The sequence below is a fragment of the Cheilinus undulatus genome, linkage group 16 (assembly GCF_018320785.1).
Source record: "Cheilinus undulatus linkage group 16, ASM1832078v1, whole genome shotgun sequence".
Taxonomy (NCBI): Eukaryota; Metazoa; Chordata; class Actinopteri; order Labriformes; family Labridae; genus Cheilinus; species Cheilinus undulatus.
Genome location: NC_054880.1, coordinates 8,317,896 through 8,341,706, shown reverse-complemented (window position 1 = coordinate 8,341,706; position 23,811 = coordinate 8,317,896). Strand labels below are relative to the sequence as shown.

The following is a 23,811-nucleotide window of genomic DNA, read 5'->3' as shown; positions in this document are numbered from 1 at the left end:
TTCCATTTCTGAAAAGCTAAAATGTGACAGGATAAAAAAAAGTCAGACAAGAAAAATGGAAAGAGGATGTGACATGCCTGAAACAGAAGAAGATTTAAGGAAGTACAAACACAAACAAGGCAGATAGTACTTCTTTTAATCAAGTTGTTTCTGAGGAACTGATAAATTTAAAAGATACGTGACAAATTTTGATGATCAGTCTCTTTATTTCAAAATATTTTAGGCTCTTTGTGCATTCCTTTAAATTCTCTTTTCCTTTTCCAGTCTTTGCCTTCACCAGTGCGTCTAAGTGTTCACATTTTGAAGACCTACTGAAGTTTTGATGAAAACTTTTCTTCATTGTAAATCTTGTCTTTAAATATCTGGCCTATATTTTGGTGATATTCTGATCCATATGTGCAGAGATTTATCTCTAAGGTTCAGTCCTTGGTCCCCTCCTTTTCTCAATATGCACCACTCACTTGGTGCAGTCTTTCGCTCACATGGCTTCACCTCTATGCAGACGATACCCAGCTTTTCCTATCCTTTCTACTAGATAACACATCTGTCTCAGCTTGGATGTCATCCTGCCTTGCTGATATTTGATTCCCTGCCTGTGGACGAGACTGACCCCACAATGCCCACAGCATGGTCTTGGACCAGGATCCTTGCCCCAGCCCTGGTGTCGGCTAATCTCTGCATGCACCGGCACCAAACATTCCTTATCTTCTTTGATAAACAGCAGGACTTTTGTAGAAATCATGTAATACTTTTCCTGCATGCTAACCCATGGACCTTTAAAGTGCTGACACAACTTTTATGGTGTCCTCAAACGTCAGATATGAGTTAAATAAAAGGTCATTGTTGTTGAGTTAACAGAGATCAAAGCAGGATAATTATATATCATTGACATCCTGTGACCTCAGTTTGCTTGTTCATCTTGGAGTCTATACAATTAATGTGAGCATTCAAAGACAGAAACAGAGTGGCACCCAGCTTTAAAAATACCACACTGATTATTCAAATACATCATTTAAATACAGTAATTAAAACTTCACAATAGAGCACAGGACAGGTTATATCAGGACCGGATTAAAGGAGTCAACGCCCTCCTTTTTATACAAGTGAGTCTGAAGATGACTGCTGTTGGGATAGAAAACAAACAACTTCTGATGGAAAAGCTTAAAAAAAAAAAAAAAAAAAGAATTACTGTGTAAAACTGGGAGCAAAAAGACAATACAGTCAAATGTTACCAGGTCATTAATGATCATTGATAGAAAAATGTAATTTTGATTATTTTTCTCGATCAGCATAGTACATTTTATTCTAGATCAGTTAAGATTATTACTTAAAGAAAATGAATCAATGATGGCCATGAATACCCACACTGTAAAAAATGTCCGTAGAAAATACGGCAAAAGACTGTCAAATAGCAACAGTAAAAGACCGTAAAACAAATAAACATATATTACTGTATAAAATACACAGAATTGCTGTAAATCAAGCAACAGTATGAAACATAAATTTTTACAATTAAAGTACGTAATAATTACAAAATTGTACCGTTTAAACAAAAGAAGATTGTGAAAATAAAGGAAAAATACTGTAATCTTCAAGACGGGCAATTACTCTAAAAATTACAGTAGTATTTTGTTAAAATTACAGACTTTTCTCTCATGTACATTTAAATTCACAGTAAAAATCTGTGAAAAAAATTGCAATCACATACCGTAATTTTAGCAGGGACAAGAGGTTAAAAATACTGCATGATCAGGAAAGTTCTGTAGAAAATACAGTAAAAACCTGTCAACCTGCAAAACCTGTGAACAAGCACCAATTTGTTGTTATGTTCACATTTGTTTCTCAGTGCTACACCACATGATGCTGCCTTGTGAAATAAACGGACAGTTACAGTTAATATGAAAACCTTACTGAAACCAAGAATGGTACCAAAAATCATTTTGTTTGTTCTTAATTTGATGGATGAAAGTGGTCAATTATTTTAGTTTAACTGATTTATTGGAAAAGAATGATGTTAATTGCTCTCACAAAGAATGCCATTGCATTTGTAAAGCCATTCCACTTCCTTTAATGCATCTAACACAAAATACATTGATGTACTTTAATGTTTCAGTCAATCTTTCAGAACTGAAATTGGATGACACATATTACCGATAGGAAATATAACAAGGTAATTGGAAAGAACTATTTTATATATACATAAAGAGAGAGAGAGAGAGATACATACTGTATATATAATATGTATATAACACAGTTGAATATATAGTATATACATTATATAAATACAATAGTTATTTTTACTGGTTAAATAACTTAAACATGAATGCAAATAGAATGACAAGAAACCCTCCATAATCAGTTTTAAAAATGAATGGGAACTGTACATATAGTCTATCAAATTGATTTCTAAGGGGAAAAAAATTCTTAAAAAAAAACAATATGAAACCATGGTTTAGTTTCTGAAATTTTAATTTACTTCTCATACCTTATGTAATTTAATCTAAACTTCTCTTTACCTGTATGTGGGGTTATTTATGTCTAGAAAATACGTTTTGTTTCATGTGCCAATGCTGTATTAACTATTGGAATCTGTTCAATAAAGTTGTATCAATATAAAAATAAATATATAAAAATAATTTTGAAAAACTGTTTCCATCGCCATTCAACCCTGTCTACACAGGAACGTTTTCTATTCTGTCTGTACTAGAACAGCGATTTGGGTGTTTAAAAATGGAACAATTTGGAAACGAGCTACAGAGTGAACAGTTTTCAGTCGCCTCCTCCATGTACACAAACAGTGCTGCTTTCTCGAAATGCGTTTGCGCACTGTGGTTGCAGTCAATTGCCATGCGCGACACGGTTTCGCGCAGGCGCGGGAAAGAAGGACCTTATACGCATGCGTGTGTGGTTCGTTGGAAAATCAAACCGCCAACGGCTGCCTGGTAAACTACAGCGTTTTCGTGTCTTCTGTGGTCTCGTGCGCGGAAATATTTCATAAAGTTGCTGTCTGCTCGCAGAACGGGCTGCAAACGAAGATGGAATACAAAGCAGGACATTGGCGTGTATTAATTCGGCGTCACCGGAGCATCAGCCTACGAGCTATTGGTAAGGTATGTAGAACTTCTTTTGTCGTAGTGTCAAATATTTCTTGAGTTCTTTTCATTCAGTAACACCACGTGTTTATAGGTAGAAGTTAAATGGGTCAGGAGGCATTTTGTTTCAATTCTAGACCAGCCAACATTGCTGTTTGATTTGTATTTTTTGCTGTCATTTTAGCGTGGAGAACGTTTAACACTTGCTTTGTTGGGGTCCATAAGTGAACCCCAAGCTCAGAGCTAACTCCGCCCACTTCAGACTTTTGAAAAATGCACAAAAAATGGGCGGTTGGATACTGGGAACACTGGGAAGAGGGAAAGAAAAAGGACGGAGTTTTCCAGATGAGGTGGGAGTGACCGTGAGGACCGTGATGTCCCCTAGCCAAAAGCCGCAGCACTGATGCTTCAGATGAAGGATTTTTCCCCTTCAGAGTCATATTCATATCTGTGTTCAGAGTCATATTCATATTCATATCTGTGTTCAGAGTCCCCTGAGGCAGGCTTTCCAGCTTATTCCTACCCCTCCATGAATATGGGCGCAACTTCCGCTCCGTTCTATCTAAATGGGACTTTGCATAGAAACCAGATGCTAAACGTGACTATTAAAGCAATTTTAATACCAAACTACATAAACTTAGACTGCTTCACCTCAGACGGGATAATATTATTATTATTTCTCTAGCCTCTACTGGAGAGTTCAAATTGATGACATTACTTTAGATAACCTACAAGGGCATATTTAGCTAACTTTAGTAGCTTTATATCGGTATAAAAAGATACATTTCTAGTTTGTGGAGTTGCTGAAATTCTCATTTTACAAACTAATCCCTCTTAAATATGGGAATTATATTTATAAAATTATCCATGACTCAAGTTGCCAGCTCTTCAGTTTGGTAAATGTCAAGTTTTGTATTAAGAATTAATGATAAATTAATACTAAAAGAATCACATCCCCGATGCATTTAGACAGTGGACAGCATGTTGTGAGAGACATATTTAACTTTGTCATAATATTAGTACCATGAACATAGCAACAGGTACTGAGCATTACAGAAAATATGATTAAAACATTTCAGCTCATTGATTTAACAAAAATGAAGCAGTATTTATTACAGCAAATATTTATTTATTTCAGAACAACCACTGTTGACACTAAATCACTTTAGTAAGCCTTTGGAAAAATCATGTTTTTGCTATTATTGTTACTGTACTGGAAGTTCCACTTCCATTCATAGCTACAGTAGACCCCCAGGAATAATGTGGTATCCACCTTATTTACTTATCTACAGCTTATAATACAAACAATGTGAACATGTGATAACAAAAATATAAATATTTACAAATTCCAGAAGAATTCCTATTGAAACAACTGTGGTTCTTTGTTAGCCTATAGTTAGCTGCTGTACTAGAATACATGTATTTAATGTAGCCTACTTCTGTTTTGGCACCGGAAGTTTCGCCCATATTCACATTTACAGTAGCGGCCCCAGGAATAAGGGGGATAGTGTGGTGGTGGACTGTGGTGGTCCTGGGCACTACCTGTTGGCTCCAGCACCTCCTAAATGCACAATGGGGATATGTGCACGTCAGTGTCATGGCACTAAAGATTTAATAGCTCACTTGATTTTTGCAGGATGCCACAAAGCTCAAGATTCAGAGAGGACAGTTGGAGGGCTGCTCAGAGGACATAAAGGGCTTCTCTCCTGTTTCGAAAAAAGAAGACAACCTCTTTTGCCTTGTTGAAACATTCTTGCCAGATGGGGTACCAGTGGAAAGCCTGCCCCATGTATTGTTTTTGTAGTAAGTGGATCTCAGAAACACTTTAAAGACTCATTTGGATGGTAATGGATGATTTGCTTGTAATTCTTTTCTACTTTTATCATCCTCCCAGGAGCCTCTTGCTAGGCTTCAAGGCAGCTCATGCTATGCATTGACCAGCATTGGGATCCACTCAGGAGTTCCTACAGAGGTAATAATTTTTCCTCTTTAGAGGTAGTTATATGGTATAGTGTAATGCTGGCAAAATGTTTTATTTCCTTCCAGCCGTGTGCATCATATGATACAATATCAGTTATTTTTATAACTGTGTTATCGTCACCTGTAACAACTGCTATCCTGAGGAAGACGGTTCAGGACAATAAGAGCCAAAACTAACAGACTGAAAAACAGCACATATCCCAGAGCAGTTGCAATAATAAACTAGAAAAGCACTCAGAGAGCGCAGACCTCCGCCATTAGCCCTATCTCCCAATAGTGAAAAGTCCTTTAAAAATTCCTAGATCCAGACGATGATCTGGATCAGTCCCAAAATCAAATCAGTTCTTCCTTTTGCCATTTCTGACATTCCCTGGAAATTTCATCAGAATCTATCCATAACTTTTTGGGTTATGTTGCCAACAAACAAACTAACAAACCCTGCGATCACATAACCTCCTTGGCAGAGGTAATAATAATTGCACTGAATGGAACTGTGCAAAATTTCGTTGTACTTGTGTACAATGACAATAAAGATTCTGGTTCAGATTTTTAGGTTTGATAGTATCCAAATTTTCAAATTTAAAAAACAAAAAAAAAATAGATGTACAGCATTTTTTCTAAACCAAAACTGTTGTGAGCAGAAAAAGCGCAAGGGCGAGCAAGATGACATACAGAGCTGTGGGATCAACACACACTCGGGTAGCACCAGTCACAGCTTAGTGTTGATTTTAGAAGAACATATAAACACAGCAACACCCGTCTGATAACTGCTTAACAGCTGGATCACTCTACATGTATGTCTGCATTTTGTGTCTGCTGTAGCTTCTGCCACAAAACACAAGGGATGTGACAAGACATTCAGCTCACGGGACAAGAAGAGATTGGGTCCCCTCCTTTTTTGAGTGAATTCAAAATTGGATAGTACTTTGCAATCAGTGCATACATAAGTGTTCAAAACTTCTAAGTTGACATGATTTGGTGCTTTACCTTGTCTTTCTATTTTTCCTTACTCTTTTTTAAGGTCCTGTTTCTTCTGCTAGTGGTGACTAGGACTCCATTACTTTATACTGTCTCCGGTATTCCACTCTTCTAAAAAGACGCCAGTTATCAAGGAAAAATAATGGTAAGCCTTGCACAGCATTTGTACATACCTCAATAAATTCTTTAGATTAATCTTTCTTTAAGCAACATGAAGCCATTTTATGTTTATTTTATGTAGTTTACACCAAGCACTGCATTAATCTGGTCATGTAGAAATACCCAGAATACTGCCATGCCACTGCTTTGTCCAGCTTGTTCTCAGTGTTCTGATGATCACACCATATGGGGGCCAATACAGTTTTCTGTGTGAGTCATATGTTTTCATTATGATTGATTTAAAATTCAGCGCCCATCATCTTTGTTACAGCAAAATCCTTTTGTAGCATTTAGGTAAGTGTACCCATTAGGCCCACCAAAATCTAAGTTCACGTATTTTCATAGATACTAAGATGGTTTATAAACATGATCATTTGTTAGAATGAAGGATTAATCCCTCATTTGAAGGTATATTTATTTACTTATGCATATTTTAGAGAACAAATTAAAGAAATGTTATGAATAAAGTCAAAAGTCTGGCATGGGCTTAATTGGTACCTAAGTACCATTTAAGCCCACGTGTGTTCCAAATAAGCCCACAACCACGTTTATTGACAGCAATATAAAAATTATTACATTTTTCAAGTAGTAAACATATATTAATTCAGTAACATGTTATACATGTTAAACACAATTTATTTTGAACTTGGCTTTAATGTTTGGCTTGTAACAATGGACCACCACAAACATGACTAAGTAGGCCTAAACCTAATTTTCATTGGCTTCAGTATTTAACATTTCATTGAACATTTTATTTAATATTGACAAAATTTGATTCAATATTGACAAAATAAAAAAATGTGTTTGTTTTTAAAAGTATTAAATGACATTACAGTGAATCAACAATATCTTATTGAACTTGGATTTAATGTTTGGCTGTAACAATGATGATTTTAGGACAGTTGCTGTAATTCCTCTTTTTGTTGGCATTTTTCTCACTATAAACAAATATTATGCAAAATTAACTGACATAACAATTCTTCTGGTCAGTGTGTGATCTGTGATGTACTCATGTTAATGAAGTTAGTATAACAACATCCAACACAGGATTACAGCGAAAAGCTATCAAACCTCAAAATTTCATTTTTTTCTATTGAAACACATCAGATGGGCTTAAATGGAACACACTGGGCTTAAATGGTTCTACAGTGACTACCAGGAAATGAAGATAATATGTTCTCACCAAAATTAAACAAATGTTTAAAGAAATGCCTGTAGCCTAAATATGCTGCAAAACTTGCCATCACAGTTATTCCTCTTCTGCCAAACTTTCTGAATTATCAAGGAATTCTTGTTCAAAGTTTTATGTAAGATTTATGTAAAATGAATCAGAAAACACTTAGTTTGTGTACTTATCATTTTTAATCATTAAGCAGTCTATCTATCAGTAGGGCTACATGTATTGACTAGTGATTAGCTTGCTACGCTAGCCAGCATGACTCATCTTTTCACATAAAACTAAATAGTAAGAAATTACAAAAAACTACCTGTTTATACACAAAAAAACAAATCAATAATCTCTCAAATTACATAATATGAATGTACTTAACAAGTCAGTGGCTGAAAATGGTTGAAAAGAGGTTCTTTCTGAGGGGTCCCAAACACCAAAGTTTTGAGGCGACTTTATCTGAGCCTCCTTGAGTCTTCACAAATGTAGGCGTTCCTTTTTCAATTTGTACAAATGTGTTTGGTTTCAAACAAAAACTGAAATATAATTAAGTATTTGTGTGTTTGTACCAAATATTGTATAGCTTAAGTCTTGCCCCTTTTTTTTTTTTTTTTTAATTGACTTAAATGTCGCCAGTGGGCTTAAATGGTGCCTGGGCTTAATGGGTAAGGCTTACCCTAATACAATACAATAATAACTTTATTCATCCCGAAGGGAAATTATATAGAAATTATATATAAAATTATATATTATATTTACATGTAAAAGCAAATTCTATATTTATTTGGGTGGTCTTACAAGTAAATATATAAATAAAGAGCATAGTTTGCAAATATTTATCTTGTGGTTCAACTACCTAAAATCACAATATAACCCTTATGAATGGTTCATACCAAGGTCTTTTGCTAACACTTGTGGTTTGGGCTATGGTGTGTAGCTTTAAACCAGTGTTAATTTCACGACTAAAACTATGACTAAAAATGTTCATCGACAGCTTTGTTTTCCATGACAAAAACTAGACTAAGACTAACAAAAATAGATCTGTGATGACTAAAACTGACAAAACTAAGTTTAGTTTTTGACTAGAATGTAATGTAGTTTTAGTTGGACATTCAAAATCCATGATATCTCTCCACTGTGGGTAATTCTGTCAAAAACAATGCAGCTGTAGCTCTTCTGTCTCTCAGCTGTAGAAAGCAGGGACCCCAGGTTTGGCAGGGTGCAGAGAACATCCCACTATGACTTGGTACCAGATTTAAGCAAGACAATAAATGCTTGGACTAAAAGTAAAACCTAAATTGTGAGGACTTTTATGGACTAAAACTAAATGGACAGAAATTACTAAAATGTGACTGAAACTAAAATTCATTTCACTTAAAGACTAAAACTAAGACTAAAATTAAAAATATCTGCCAAAATTAAAACTTCTTTAAACAATGACATCAATTCAAATTTATGTTTAGTTTTTACAGCAATAGCTATGTCACTTTTTTGTGTGGGTCCATATCTTCTTGGATATGTGAAGGAGGGGGGAGCTCAGTGGATACAAGCCTGGGCACCACAGCTCTAAACTATAAAGGAAAAGCAAATTGCAATTAATATGTCATAACTGTCTCATTATAATCAATAACGGAAAAAGTAATTGGCTGTTGTTAGGTGATTGCTGACTTAATAGCTGGCACTTGTGGGTACATTTGCGTTTCTTCACCATATTCTATTATAGAAATGATCTGTATGTACTGTACACACTGTTTATTTTATTCTGTTGTGCTGATTGTAAGCATGGCTTATTAGAGCCTAGTTTTCGCAAATTTCCATCTGTGTAGGCATTAAACTGAAGCACTGAATCACTCTAACTTTGTTTTGTATATGTACTTCCTGCAGAGAGGATGGAGCCAGTCCAAAGTAGAACACCTGATGAACTGTGCTCGAGTCTTCAAGAAGATGAAGTTTCTTGGCCATGTGAAGCTTCCCAAGTGGAAGGCCTTCTTCAGTCAAGACTGGACTCATTACTCTTGAATCATTTAGGGGCAAGTGACTTTGTTTCATCTTCATGCATTACACCAAGGACTACCTGTCATACATATGGACACAAGCTTTTTTTTCCAAGATCTAAACTGCTTTGTGAGTTTACAGACAAGTTATCAGATGTGTTGAAAGGTTTTTTATAGCAAACATATAACTGCAGAGTTTCTTATTGTTTATCAGAGAGCTTGAATCTTTTGTTAAAAGTAGGAGTATTAGGGCACTACTGCAAAAATCTAGCAAATTAACTGAAATTTCACATGTTTTGTACTGTATTTTTTACAGTAAATTTCTGGCAACCACAGCTGCTGGTAATTTACTGTAAAATTTAAAGTAAGGCAGTATTAAGCTACTACTGTAAAATCTGCAAACATCAGCTGTAATTTCTCATGTTTTGTCCTGTATTTTTTACAGTAAATTTCTGGTAACCACAGCTGCCAGTAATTTACTGTAAAATTTAAAGTTGGGCAGTATTTTGCTACTACCGTAAAATCTGCAAATATCAGCTGTAATTTCTCATGTTTTGTACTGTATTTTTTACGGTAAATTTCTGGTAACCACAGCTGCCAGTAATTTACTGTAAAATTTAAGTAGTTATAATAAAATACCGTTTAACATTATACGGGTCTACTGTTTTTATTACTGAGATAGATTGTATTTAGGTTTACAGGATTTCTGGTGTTTTTACAGTAATTTACCGTAAACAGGTTTGTTTCATTATCGTTATTTTTACAGCCAATCCCTGTAGAAAATGTTGTAATAGAGCTGTAACTTCTACATCAAATTACAGTAAGTTGTACAGCAAATTACCGTAAATATGGTTACAGTATAACTGTTATTTTTACAGCAAATCCTTGTATAAACGGTTACAATATTGTATTTTTTTAACAGAAATTTACAGTTAAAAAAAAACAGGTTTGAACTGTAATATTTACAGTTGTAGAATGAAAACACCGTTTTTTCTCATACATTCTCACCGTAATTTTTACAGTAAATCTCTGGTAACCACAGCTGCCAGCGTTTTACCGTAAATTTAACGGAATTTTTTTTACAGTGCAGGATTGCAAAGGCAACATGCTAGGGTTGATCCTGGATTAGGTTAGAGCTGCTATCCACAGATGTATGCACAGTAATCTGCAGAACTTTTAAGCATTTTGGGGACAAAATCTGAGGCAGAAGTATGGCGTAAATACAGCTTGAGGAAACCATCAGGCAAAAAGGAAGTTTGACACAACCCAAGTCGTGTTCTTGATGTCCTTGCTTAATTGTTACTTTAAAAAAAAAAAAAAAAAAAAAGAAAGCACCTTTAGGGAAGAGTAAGGGGTGGATGTGGCGAGTAAGCTCACCTTGGGATACCATTCAGGTGGGTAGTAGGGTTGCCACAAGCCCTTGGTCATGCTGAGGCTGTCCCAAGCGGCTATCTACGGGCGTATTAGCAGGGGTGAAAAGGCCCGGACAAAAGAGACTGGGCTGTGGCATATTTATGAGTCCTTAGTGCTCTACATGCCAACCATTATACGTTATTTAAAAAAGGGAATGAGGAGAAACGAGAACTTTAACGAGGCATTACTAGGTTTGTCAAATATTCTTAAACAAATCAGGATGTTTCTATATATATAAATCTATAAATAAATAAATAAATATATATATATATATATTTTATTTTCTTGAAGATAAAGGGGTCGGGACCCCTTGGGGGTCACGAGACACTAAGAGGGGGTCTCCAGATTCCCTAAAAAAACTAAGAATATTTTTTAAATTCCACTGTTGCCACTTAACACCAATTTTGTCAAATTTTAACCAGTTTTCACCTTTTTTTCCACAAATTTTAACTCATTGTTGCCATTTCATACTTATTTCTGCCATTTTAAACACTTTCCACCACTTTTTCTGCCTGTTTTTGCCACTTCTAAACCAATAATCGCCACATTAGCCTAATATAGCCTGAGTTGACCCATTATTGCCACTATTAACCCCATTTTACCACTTTTTATGTCCAATTTTTCCCATTTTAACCACATTTCAAAATCTGATATGCCCCTTTTTGCCAGTTTGACCGGTTTCTGCCAATAACCCCCTTTTTTCTCTTTCTCTGTTAGCACTATTTTGTCAGTCAATATTGATATTTCTTCCCTAGTATCACGAATGTTTGCAAAAGGAGACTGCATAGCTAGGTGATGGATTTTATACACCTGTGGTAATGAGTCTGATTTAAAAACCTGAGTTAAATAATTAACAGGTGTGGCCAAATTCTTTTGCCCATATGGTGTACAAATGAGCATTAAAAGACAGGATGCAATGAGCAAAAATAAAATAGCATCATAAGAAATATGCTATGCTAGCTTATTGCTGTTGCAAGAAGGCACCATTCAAATCTGAGAGACCTGGAGCAGTTTCCAAAAGAAGAGTGGTCCAAAATTCCTGTTGAGAGGTGTAAGAGCTTGTTGGAAGTGATTGGTTTCCGTTATTTTTTTTCCCAAGGGTGTGCAACCAAATATTATGTTGAGGGTGCCAACAATTTTGTCTGAACCATTTTTTGAGTTTTGTGTAAAAGTATGTCAATTTTGGCTTTTTTTCTACTGCTTTTTTGTGTTGTTCCAATGCACAAAAAGGAAATAAACGTGTGTATACCACAAACATTTCTGATTGCAACAATTTCTGGGAGAAATTGTGTATTTTCTGGAAAAAAAATCAGGGGTGCCAATACTTTCATTCATGACAGTATCTACTACAGTAATGTCATTTGAATTTTTTAAAAGTTATTGGACTCTAAAGACAAAAAAAAAAAAAAAAAAAAATCGGAATTTGAGACTCAGAGATTTTTTTTAATAACTTGTAGAAAACATCAGTGACTAAGCATTTTCTTTGCACAGACTTATTCTCCTATTTCTTGGGGACACAACAGTGAAAAAATAAACATTTTGTGACTAACGGTTTTCAAAATATCTACATGTATACAAAAAAAGTCCATGCGTTTTTTTTTTGCAGTTAGATTCATTTGTGCCATTCCTCAAAGCAGTAAAGATGCAACTGGTCGACTGCTACTCCCACAATGCATTGCGGTAAACAACATGGTGATGCCCTGGGCAAAAAGCTGAAGTAAGTGATTGAAAATGGATTAAAAATTGATTAAAAAGATGTTTAATATCGGATCTAACAATGAAGTGGATTCAATCTGTAAAACCCCCAAAAAGTCAAGTTCCGGGCTCACTAGAGTGGCATCCCTTAGGGCTACGGATACATCGAGTGTAGCAAACGAACGACAAAAAAGTCAGTTTTCAGGGGGGAAAAAATTAAGTGTCTATGACTTATGTTTCAAAAGTTATCAATGTTTTTATAAACTTGTCACTTCTTGTTATTTACGACAACACCGTCCTCAGAGACCCCGGAAAGTCAGCCCAATTCTGGGCTCATTGGAAAATGTTCTGTAAGCGCTACGAATGCATGGAGAACATAATCAGAGAGGCACAATGGAGAGCTTTCAGATTAAAAATCAATGAAGTGATTTATAAAGGGATGTGACTGTGGCAAGGATCCATGCTGTGTGTGCTCTGAAGGGGTTAAACCATGCGACTCTGCTTATTCTCTCTGGTGAAGCTTTAGAACGTTTTTTCTGCACGTATGTGTGACACTTGGGAGTTTTAAGTGTGAAATTAAAAGAGGAAATAACTCAAACCCTAGCTGCATTTATGTCAACAATGCTTCAAAATTAGAGAAGGTGTTTGGTGAAGGTGTCTGAACAAAGGTCTGTTCAAACATCGTCAGAGGAAGAGAAAATGGGAAGGAAACAGACATTTCTGTTGTTTCACCACCTATAATAAAGAAGTTAAACATTTAAACCACAGACGTGTTTGACCTGTTTAGTAGAGTAAGAACGTGTTAGTAAGTCTTTCTGGTGAATTTAAACACATTTTCTCCTTATCTGCACACAAACTACATTATCCAAAGCTGACAGTCTCTCCCTCACAGTCGACAGCTCCTCAGTCTCCCCCTCCCCTCAGGTTAAGAGTCTGGGTGTCATCCTCGACAGCTCTCTATCAGTCCAAGCCCACATCAATAATATCACCCGGTCTGCATATTTCCATCTATGCAACATCAATCGCCTCCGCCCTTCCCTTACCCCCCCCCACACCACTCCTATTCTCGTCCACAGCCTCGTTACCTCTTGTATGGATTACTGTCATTCTCTCCTCTTTGGTCTCCTTCACAAATCTCTCAATAAACTTCAACTGGTTCAGAACTCAGCTGTTCGTATCATCACCAAAACTCCCTCATTTCACCACATCACCCCCATCCTACAACAACTCCACTGTCTCCCGGTTAAATTCAGAATAGAATTCAAAATCCTCCTGTATGCATTCAAGGCCACCCACAATCTTGCCCTCCCCCCATCTCTCTGATCTCCTCCACATAGCCACCTCCTCCTGCTCCCTCAGATCCTCCTCTTCCATCCACCTCACCGTGCCCTCTGCCCGTCTCAGCACCATGGGGAGTAGAGCTTTCAGCCGCTCTGCTCCCCAACTCTGGAACTTACTCCCACCAGACATCCAGAACACTGACTCTCTCCCTCTCTTCAAATCTAGACTCAAAACTCACCTTCAGGATAGCCTACTCTTTGTAATTACTTTGTCCTTTTTAATTCTGTGTTTGCTTTTATCTGTTGTTTTATTGTAATTGTTCTATCTGTAAAGTGACCTTGAGTGTTAAGAAAGGTGCTTATGAAGAAAATGTATTATTATTTTTATTATTATTATTATTGTTATTATTAGTTAGGTAAATAATGATGGGCTTTTTTCAGCCGATACAAGAGACACAGATGAAGCCCTGTAATCCCAGTTCTTGACTTTTATGGGCAGATTGTGCAACAGGATGACAAAGAACATCTTACACATTTCTGACATTTGCTACTGCTGACTAGCAGAGATGAGTGAGTGGGTTACAGACAGATGGGTTCCTCCAGAGCTGAAATGAAGCCAATGCAGAAGTGGAGAGTCCTTCAAGAGTCCACTAGAGTCTGGCAGCATGAGTCTCATAAACACTGACACTACAGGGACAAAAGTATTCAGCCACCCAAAATTACACCAACAGGGACTGTAATGGCATTGTATTAAAATAAATACACTAGGATATGGAGCTGACCTGATTTTGCAGCAATAGCAGCCGTTCAGTCATACAGTCTGTGCTTTGTGCACTGAAGCGCAGCCATGTTAGAACAGAAAAGAGTCTTCCTCAAACTGCCGCCACCAAACATCAGTTGGCACAGTGCAGTCAGGTTCAGGTGCTTGGCCGCAGTGTTAATTTCGTTGACTAAAAGTGTAAAAAAAAACTTTGTTGACAGCCTTTTTTTCCATGAAAAAAACTTGTCTAACGAAAATAGATCTGTGATGACTAAAAGTGACAAAAAGTAAGTTTGATTGTACCAACATTTATGTTTTTAAGCTCAAATGAAAATAGAAATGCATAATTTATGGGTTTAGCACATGGAGCAAAACAGTAATCCGTTAAAGAGAGGGATACAACTTTCTTCAAAAAGTACCAGAAAATGAATCTGCTGCTTTTTGCACGTACTACATGAGTCTATTTCGGTCACCTACAGAGGAAATGCTAACAGCTAAAGCTGTGTGCAAACTCTAAACTTTGCACAGATAAAACAATGGCTTATTTTTGCAGAGCATTGCTTCATTTTTGGTGCCTTTAGTTGGTGGAAATGGAATTGTAATAAATTCTGTTAATGATAGGGATAAAAATGTTGAATACATCACAGGCTTTACTACTTTTACATTATTCTCTGATTTGAGTTCATTCTATCATTCAAGCATGTAAGCATCAGAAAAAGCTTCTAATTGGCTTTTTAAGAGTTTAAATTCCAATAAACCAATAAAAGTCCCAAATTTCTTGAATTATTCACCTATGTTTACTGTGTGTTATCAATAAAAAAATCTTTGAGTTTGAATTTCTGATTTGTTTTTTCTTTTGTATTTAAAGTCCTACAACTGTTTAAAAGTTCAAGTGGCATTACTGCCAGAGGTGTCAAAAGTATTCACATTCATTACTTAAGTAGAAGTATAGATACTAGGGTTTAAAAAGACTTTTGTAGAAGTCTCAACTCAAATGTTTTACTCAAATATAAGTATAAAAGTACTGGTTTCAAAACTACTTAAAGTATAAAAGTAAAAGTAAAGTAAAGTAAAGACAAAAGTTTGCGCCGTGCCACAGAAGCCTATGGTGCACTACCTCACCTCCCCAAAAAACATTTTTTAAAGGCCATGATGACGATAATGTTATATTAAAATGTTAATGTTGAAAAATTTGGGATGCACCTGTTTCAGTCGCATTTATGTTCATTGAAAATGAACACATTTTAGTACAATGCAAATTCATTCAAGAACCGTATACAGTATGTACTACCAACCTCCTCGCTGGTGCTTGGTTGGGACATTTCGCTCGAGTTCTCTTGAGTCTCTGCCACGGACATCTTCGTACTAGGCTACATACTAGTACGTCTGCTATTGCCTTGCTGTAGTGTGATTTGATTTGTGTCGTGTGCAGGTGCGATGGTTCACGTACAAACCGATAGGGTGTCGGAATGGTATTATGTGTATACTTCTCATCCAACCACAATCAAATTCACTCTATCCGGATGATGCAATTTATCTGGATAGATTTTTGGGTTCTTTATTTGTGTTTTTTGAACGATGACAAGCAGGAATAAAAACAAGCTGAAATGAAATAGGAGTAACAAGGCTTTTTTTTAAAATGTAAGGAGTAGAAAGTACAGATAATTGCTTGAAAATGTAAGGAGAAGAAGTAAAAAGTACGCTGAAAAATAATTACTCCAGTAAAGTATAGATACCCAAAATACTACTTAAGTAAGGTAACGAAGTATTTTTACTTATTTACTTGACACCTCTGATTACTGCAGTAGACATATTCAAAAAGTCTTGAAATAAAGGATTTTTAAAGCTTGTCTGTGCACCACAGGTTTGATGTTTTACAAGCTTTTTAAGAAAATAAGTCCAGGTGAGCCAAATTTGTCTTGGGATCGTACTAGAACATATGGCTCAGACAGTAGCCTAGACATCTTTGCAATATATAATGTGATAGACACTAAAAAAAGTCATGCAACCTGCATGTTTTTTGCTTCGGATTGACATTCAACATCGCCACTCTCCTTGTAAAACTTCTTAGGGAAAAAAAAATCACACCTTTGCTGCAAACATTAAACATTTTAATGCATGACTAGTTTCTATCAAGAGGTTTAATTCTCAAAATACTTAATGCTTTCATTCAAATAAATAATATTATGTTGCTTTGTCATGAAATAAAAACGTTAATGTGTGAAAAAATCTGCTTTGGGTCGTTTCAGATTTACCAGATCTCTGTCAAATGGGCACCTGGACTTGATTGAGGTTTTTTAAGACGTTTAGCCTCTCCACCAAAAGGCGTCTTCACTTCTACTGTGACGGGCCAAAGCTGGGATTTATAATCTCTGTTGACCTTGTTTCACCTGAAGGTGTGTCCTCCTGGGCTTCCTCTGGTTCGCCATGTCCGTGTGAAATTGGTGTCTGTGATCCAGCGTGAAAGTTTAGAATGCCGTAGAAAGAAATCCAAGGCTGCATTGAATGTAGGGATTAGAAGTGTCTTAGTCCATCATCTCTGTTTAAGGATGGTTTTGCCAGCTAGATATAGATGACCTCCATGACACCTCTCTCAAACCAGTGATCTTCTCTGGATGGTGTCCTGACAATGTTAGTTTTTAAGAACCTCCATCAAGTCCACCTTCTGACAAAGATTTAGATAAATGACCAGGGTGAATGAGAACACATGAGGTGTTGTCATTCCTCCAGTGTTGTCAGCAGCTGTTAAAAGCAGTAATATCAGATTAACTCATGTTCTTGTCCTACAGACACACAATGTCTCCAAACATCTCCCTCTACATCACTGAGACTCCAAACAGCGACCAGATGAAGACTGTGGACATCGACTATATCATGGACAACGTCTACAGGGTCCTCTACATGCTGATCGTCGTACTTGGTATCACCGGGAACTCCATCGTCATCTGGGTGGCTGGATTCAAGCTTAAGGTGGATCAACAGTTGACGATAATTTTTATAAATCCTTTCTAAACCTAAACGTGATGTCAACCAATGACTAACTTTATTTATTCTGCTCTGTATTTCTCTCTTATCAGACCCATTTAAGTGAAATTAAATTCAGGTTAAAAACTAAAAGAACACATCTGTGTTGGTATGAAAATGGTTAAACACAAAACAAAAGCAGATAGGGTGGAAATAAACATTTAAATATGAAAGAACATGACCTTTAACCTAAATCTGACTATCCATAAGCCATCTAGGAACAGTTTTGAATATACAAAGATTAAAAATAAAGCAGTTAAAGCAGCAGCAATATCTAAGTATCATTAATCAAGGTGACAAAAGTTACAGGCATGCAAAATTAACTGGTGATGAATGGCTTTCATTATATCAGAGGTCAAGTTAAAGAAAAACATCAAAATTTGATGCACACATACAGTTTATCATCCCCAGGTTTGAGTTATTGTTGGATCAGTAGCATTGGTGCTAGTGTTCTGGCTGACAGTTTCTTCATTTTGGAGCTGAGAATGGTATCTAGAATTGGGTTCTAGTGATCAGATTAATTATTCATGCTACTTTTAAACCCCTTTTCATTACTGCTTCTGCCTATTTTTGCCACATTTTTTAAAACCTGTAACCATTCTGAAAATCAAATTTTGCCATTTTTAACCCTTTTTTTAATCTCGTTTTTCTCATTTTTGCAGCTTTTTAACTGATTTTCTTCATTTTTCTTACCCCTTTGCCTTTCTTAGCCCATTTTTGCTGCTCTTACCTGACTCTTTTTACTTTTAACCGATTTTGCCACTTTATGCCTTCCTGAGAGCATTTGACACTTTAATCTCTCCTTTAACTGATTTTGGCCACTTTTTAACCACTTTTCACAATTTTCCTGCCAATTTTTTACCACTTTTGCCTTTGTTAGCCTATTTTTGCCACTGTTATCTATTTGTTTTTCTCTTCTTATCCATTTTTGCCACTTTTTGCCTTCCTTAGAGCATTTTGTGCCATTGTTATCCCATTGTCTGTTTCTTTTAACTCATTTTGCCACTTTTCTACCACTTTTCATAATTTTTCCTGCCAATTTTTTACCTGTTTTCCTTTCTTAGCCCATTTTTGTCGCTCTTATCCAATTTTGCCACTTTAAACTCATTTTGCCCCTCTCTTTGACCACTTTCCATCACTTTTTCAGATGACTTTTGCCACTTTTAAACTTTATTTCAATTTTTCACCTGTTTTGCCTCTTTTCTCAATTATTGAATTACTTTCCAGTAAAATTATTTTTTTCCTGTTGATCAACATGAGATGATCAGCATGTTTCTTCATATTAAAGTATTTTTGACTGCATAAACCATGAGTATCACTTTTATGTCTTCTCCATCATCTTTATTTTCTCCTTGTCTCCTTCCTCCTCAGCCTAAGGTCACCAATGTGTGGCTGGTTAACTTGGCGATAGCCGACCTGATCTTCTGCTTCACACGAGTCTTCTCCCTCATAAAGATGCTCTTCTTCAACTACTGGCCCTTTGGCGTCTTCCTCTGCAAGTTCAACGGCTTCTTCAAGTACGCCAACATGTTCTGCTCCGTCTTCCTGTTGGCTGTCATCAGTCTGGATCGGGTGCTCAGTGTGTGGCGGCCCGTCCTCACCAAGCAGCACCGCACCATGTGGGCCGCCAGGTTAGTGGCCGTCTGCGTGTGGATCGCCGCCATCATCTTCAGCACACCGTACTTCTTCTACCGTAAAGTATCCTTAGGGAAGAACAACCTGAGTAAGTGTTCTGTAGACTCAGACGAGGAGGGTGACAACAGCACCAAACTGGCTCTCTACTCCATCCGCTTCCTGTGTGGCTTCTTGTTGCCTTTTATGGTCATCCTCATCTGCTACATTCTGGCTGGGCTTCGCATCCAAAGAACCCGCCTGTCAGGGAAGTCCCGCCGACTGAGTGTACTAGCATCATTAGTGATTGCTTTCTTCCTGTGCTGGGCGCCGTACCACTGCGTCCTGCTGGTGAAATTGGTGGACAGGAAGAACCCCATGTTGAAGATCTGGCACCCTGTGACATCCGGCATCGCCTACTTCAACAGCTGTGTGAACCCGCTGCTGTACTTCTGCATGGGCGTGGAGGTGAGGAGGTGCTTCAGGCAGAGTCTGTCTGGCGTGTATAAGAGAGCTCTGGCAGAAGACATAGACGGACAGACGACGCAGTCAAACGAGCTGTCTTTGGACCACAGCACTGGGTCCAAACCCAGTCTGGCTGTGGGGAGGGGTCAGACGTCTGTGGCTAATTTCTAAACTGGGACTCATTTTTCCATCATTGAAAGGTGAACTCTGTCATACTTTATAAGCAAAAACATCCTTATTTGGGTTATTTAGAGCAAAATCCCCAGGAGTGATTGTAACCCTCAAATTCCACATACTCTGTGTCTGCAGCATTGCATGCATGCTGCAGTTTTGCTGCTATCAGAAGCACTGATGTTTTTCTGAAGTGATGCACAGCCCTAAACAGCTGTTCACTTCATTATCATTCTCTTTTCTTTTTTTTGCTATTTCCAAAGTTGAGAACAGAGGTGGGGGACTCCAGTTACGTGACTTGACTCGAGTCGCAAATTTGAGGACTTGAGACTTGCTTGACGAACACTGATAATAGACTCAACTTGCTTGTGACTTGGTCTTCATGACTTTAGACTTGACTTAGACTTGAGACAGATGACTCGAAAAGACTTGACTTTTTAAATTTAAATATTTGCATTTTTTTAAAGTTAGATTCTGTTAGAAATTATGTTTTATTTTGAAACATGTTCAGGTAATTTGACAGTGCAATGCATGCAGCACGGACTATCAGCGGTCTGTAGGTCAACACAGGAGCAGCAGTCATGGAGGCAGCTAGACCAAGGATAATTCAATTTGGGTTCAAGGATTATGTTTGTCAATGACAGTATGAAGAAGAGAACAGCGGTGTGCAAGGTCTGCAGCTCAAAAATCAGTGATATGACCACCCCAAGTCCATTCACCTGTCACTACAAAACCCACAAGAAAGGTAAGCTACGTGAATGTGTCTTTTAGCTAGCTGTTAGAAAGCTAACGTGTGCCAACACTAACATAGCTTAAACAAGCTACCTAATGAAGGCCTATATGTCTTCTCAATAAAATGTGCAGTAAAAGTGTCTTTAGCTAACTTATTGTCTTGTCAAATGGGTCAAACATTAACTAGAAAGTATGTTTGCGTGTGTGTGTGATATAAAGTTTGTATGGATTAGCTTTTCGTAAGCAGTTTGATTCATATTTGATTCATATTTGTTGTCCAATGTGGACAGATTGACTGGTGCCTTTCTGTTTTTTTTTTTTTTTTATGTTGAGGCAGCAGTGTATACACTGTCTGACGATAATGTTTGCTAACACGAATGCTAATGTAGCTTATAAAACTAATGTTAAGTTTAAGATGTGCATAAGATTAAGGTGACTTTATATGAAGTAATATTCATTTTTTGATATGATGACCAGGCGGACAGCAGGGCACCAGACACCCAGGTGTATGGTGATTACATCCCAGGTGTTGATTTTATCATGGCAGATGTTGCTTCATTAATAATTACATAAGTTCCAGTATTTCTGATATTCAAATGCATTGTAAGTTTTTTTCTTCCTGAAAGTTTCTGAAAGCCATGAAATGTAGGCCTTGTTGAGGGTCACTTAATAGCATACACATGCACAAAAATAATCATCAGCTTTGTAAATGTTTGATTTGAATATGTAATATAAACATATCAAGCTCTTATTACATTATTACCTTACATTGTAAAGCAGCTTTTAAAAAAGAGAAGTGAAGAATTGATTGATTTTGATTGATTTTGTTTACATTATAAATTTATCCTAAAGTCAATATTTTCTGGGGTAGATCATCCGATTTTTGTATGACTTGACCGGGGACTTGCTTGACCTGAGCAATGACTTGACTTGTGACTTGCTTGACTTATAGCAGGGACTCGACTTGACTTGCTTGATTCTCACCACAGTGACTTGGGACTTGCTTGAGACTTGCACATGAGTGACTTACTCCTACCTCTAGTGCTTCGATAGACAAAGGGTCTATGTATGATGAATAAGTATTTAGTTATGTTTATCTTATTGTGTTATATAAATCTAAAGGAAGCTGAGTAAAAGATGAATTTGAAAAGGGTAGGTGAAATAAGCAAAGGCTTCAGCCTACACCTTTTCAGTCCTGTTTTATTATTTGTTTTGTTGGTTTTATTTTTTTTGTTGTTGATTGTTTGGTGTTAATGCAGAAATAGCATTAACCCAACTTTTGTTCACTAGTAAATTTTCACTTTATGTTGTGCAACCGAGTCTTCATGTTTAAGTGACCGAAATAAACTAAACTAAACTATGTACCTGTTTGGCTTCCTTCATGTTTTTTTTGGCATCAGGCTCGGACCTCTCTGTATCCAGGAAGGCCACAAAATAGATCAGTGTGTATATTCTGCAGGAGGGAGAAGAAGTTAAAGATAAAAAACATCAACAGATGTATCCTCAGCAGTATCATCATAGATAAACTGACGCCTGGGTGTTACCTGTGGTACAGCATGGCTATGAACTGGACCACCACCAGCAGGACAAAGGCCAGGATGAACATGAAGCTGATGGGGTCGATGTAAATTTACTCTCCGGTGAACTGCAGGTCGATGTCGACTTTGGGCACCTAGATGAAGACGGATGTCTGAGTGAGCTGCAGAATGAAGGTGGCGATGAGCCAGAGGGCATTGAGAATGAAGCAGGTGATCTTGTGCATGAGGAGAGAAAATCAAGAGTTTCATAATCAGTTGAATCCCTATTTATCCATAACATGTCAAAGGGGATGTGCAGTTTTATTCACGAGGCTTTCTCCTACTTTGTTCCTCAGCTCTCTGAGTTCAGCCACCATCTCTCCCTGCTTCAGTCTGTCCTCAGGCAGAGATTACAGATATTTGGCTGTGAGCTGTCTGAAGAACTGATCCTCATCCCACAGAGAAAAAACTCTCCCAGTAAAATATCTGTTTGATACCGCATGACAGGGGCGGACTGGGGGGAAAAAGTGGCCCAGGAGTCACTGACAGACTGGCCCATTTAATGTGCGGTATGGGAAGCCAGCCAGCTGTCAGCACACGTTTCATGTAACTTGATGAAAAAAAGCTATGCAATCTATGATTCATACAGTTATCATAAAACTGAAGAACCCAATTGAGAAGCCTTCAAGAAACTGCATATACCTGTGCAGTGATTTTCATGCCTACAGATCACTGATTCAACTAGAAAAGCACTCAGAGAGCGCAGACCTCCACCATTAGCCCTATCTCCCAATAGTAAAGAATCCTTTAAAAAATTCCTGGATCCAGACAGTGATCCGGATCACTCCCAAAATCAAATCAGTTCTTCCTTATCCCATTTCTGACATTTCAATTTAATGTGAATCCGTCCATAACTTTTTGAGTTATGTTGCTAAAAAACTAACTAACAAACGAACAAACCCACCCGATCACATAACTTCCTTGGCGAAGGTAATAATATAAGGATCTATCAATATGCCATTGGAATTCCACTATCTATACCCTGAATAAACCACAAGAGGGCAAAATAATTACAACAAGAAGCCATAATAAAAGACATTTTATTCAAAAACAGATTAGCAAAGCTAACTATAAGTGCATGAAAACTTAACCCAGAGCATTTATGGAAATTAAAACTAAACTGAAAATAGTAAACTGACATTTGAAAACTAAATACATGAAAGGTGAAAGACATTCACTTGATTCTCCTTACTTAAGCACCTTTCCTCTGCTTTTTTGGTCCTTACCAATAGACAAGCTAGTAAGTAAGTCAGTTAGTGCCAGTCAGTCTTCAACTATCCTCCTCCTGACTGTGTGGTATAAAAGTGAGGGATGTGAGGTGCACTGAAACTCAAACACATAATGGTATGTAGAGAACTCATCTATGTGTTGCTTATAAAGGCTGGGTTGAAGTGGTTTTTGTTAACAATGGGTCAGGGGTAGAAAGTAACTAATTACATTTCCTGTAGCTTTTTTGTGTACTTGTACTTTTTTGTGTAGTTTTTAAAATCACTATTACTTCAGTATTTTTTGAAGTTTTGTACTTAATTACAGTTTAAAACGCATCAAGTACTGAGTAAAAAAATAAACACTAAATGCCAAAAGCAGGTTCAAGCTTTCAGTCAACAACATGAAAATGACCAGTCGTTTGGCTTTAACAACACATGACGTAGTACATGCACATAGCAAGAGAATGATTCTATATTTCTTCCCTAAACAGCCGCTGCATTGTA

The 23,811-nt window shown here is 37.1% G+C and overlaps 1 protein-coding gene across 2 annotated transcripts in view; it reads left to right on the top strand.

Moving 5' to 3' along the window:
- Positions 1-21,850, top strand: part of LOC121523219 (C3a anaphylatoxin chemotactic receptor-like) — a 34,878-nt gene extending 13,028 nt beyond the window's left edge. The window contains exons 1-3 of one of the 2 annotated variants that reach the window (XM_041808008.1): positions 16,791-16,915; positions 17,309-17,489; positions 18,915-21,850. In XM_041808008.1, coding sequence (XP_041663942.1) covers positions 17,316-17,489; positions 18,915-19,790 — 1,050 coding nt within the window. In that variant the 5' untranslated portion in view covers positions 16,791-16,915; positions 17,309-17,315 and the 3' untranslated portion in view covers positions 19,791-21,850. Of the gene's footprint in view, positions 1-16,790; positions 16,916-17,308; positions 17,490-18,914 lie in introns of those variants that run through there. The other variant, XM_041808007.1, reaches the window with a different exon arrangement.
- Positions 21,851-23,811: the final 1,961 nt, after the last annotated feature.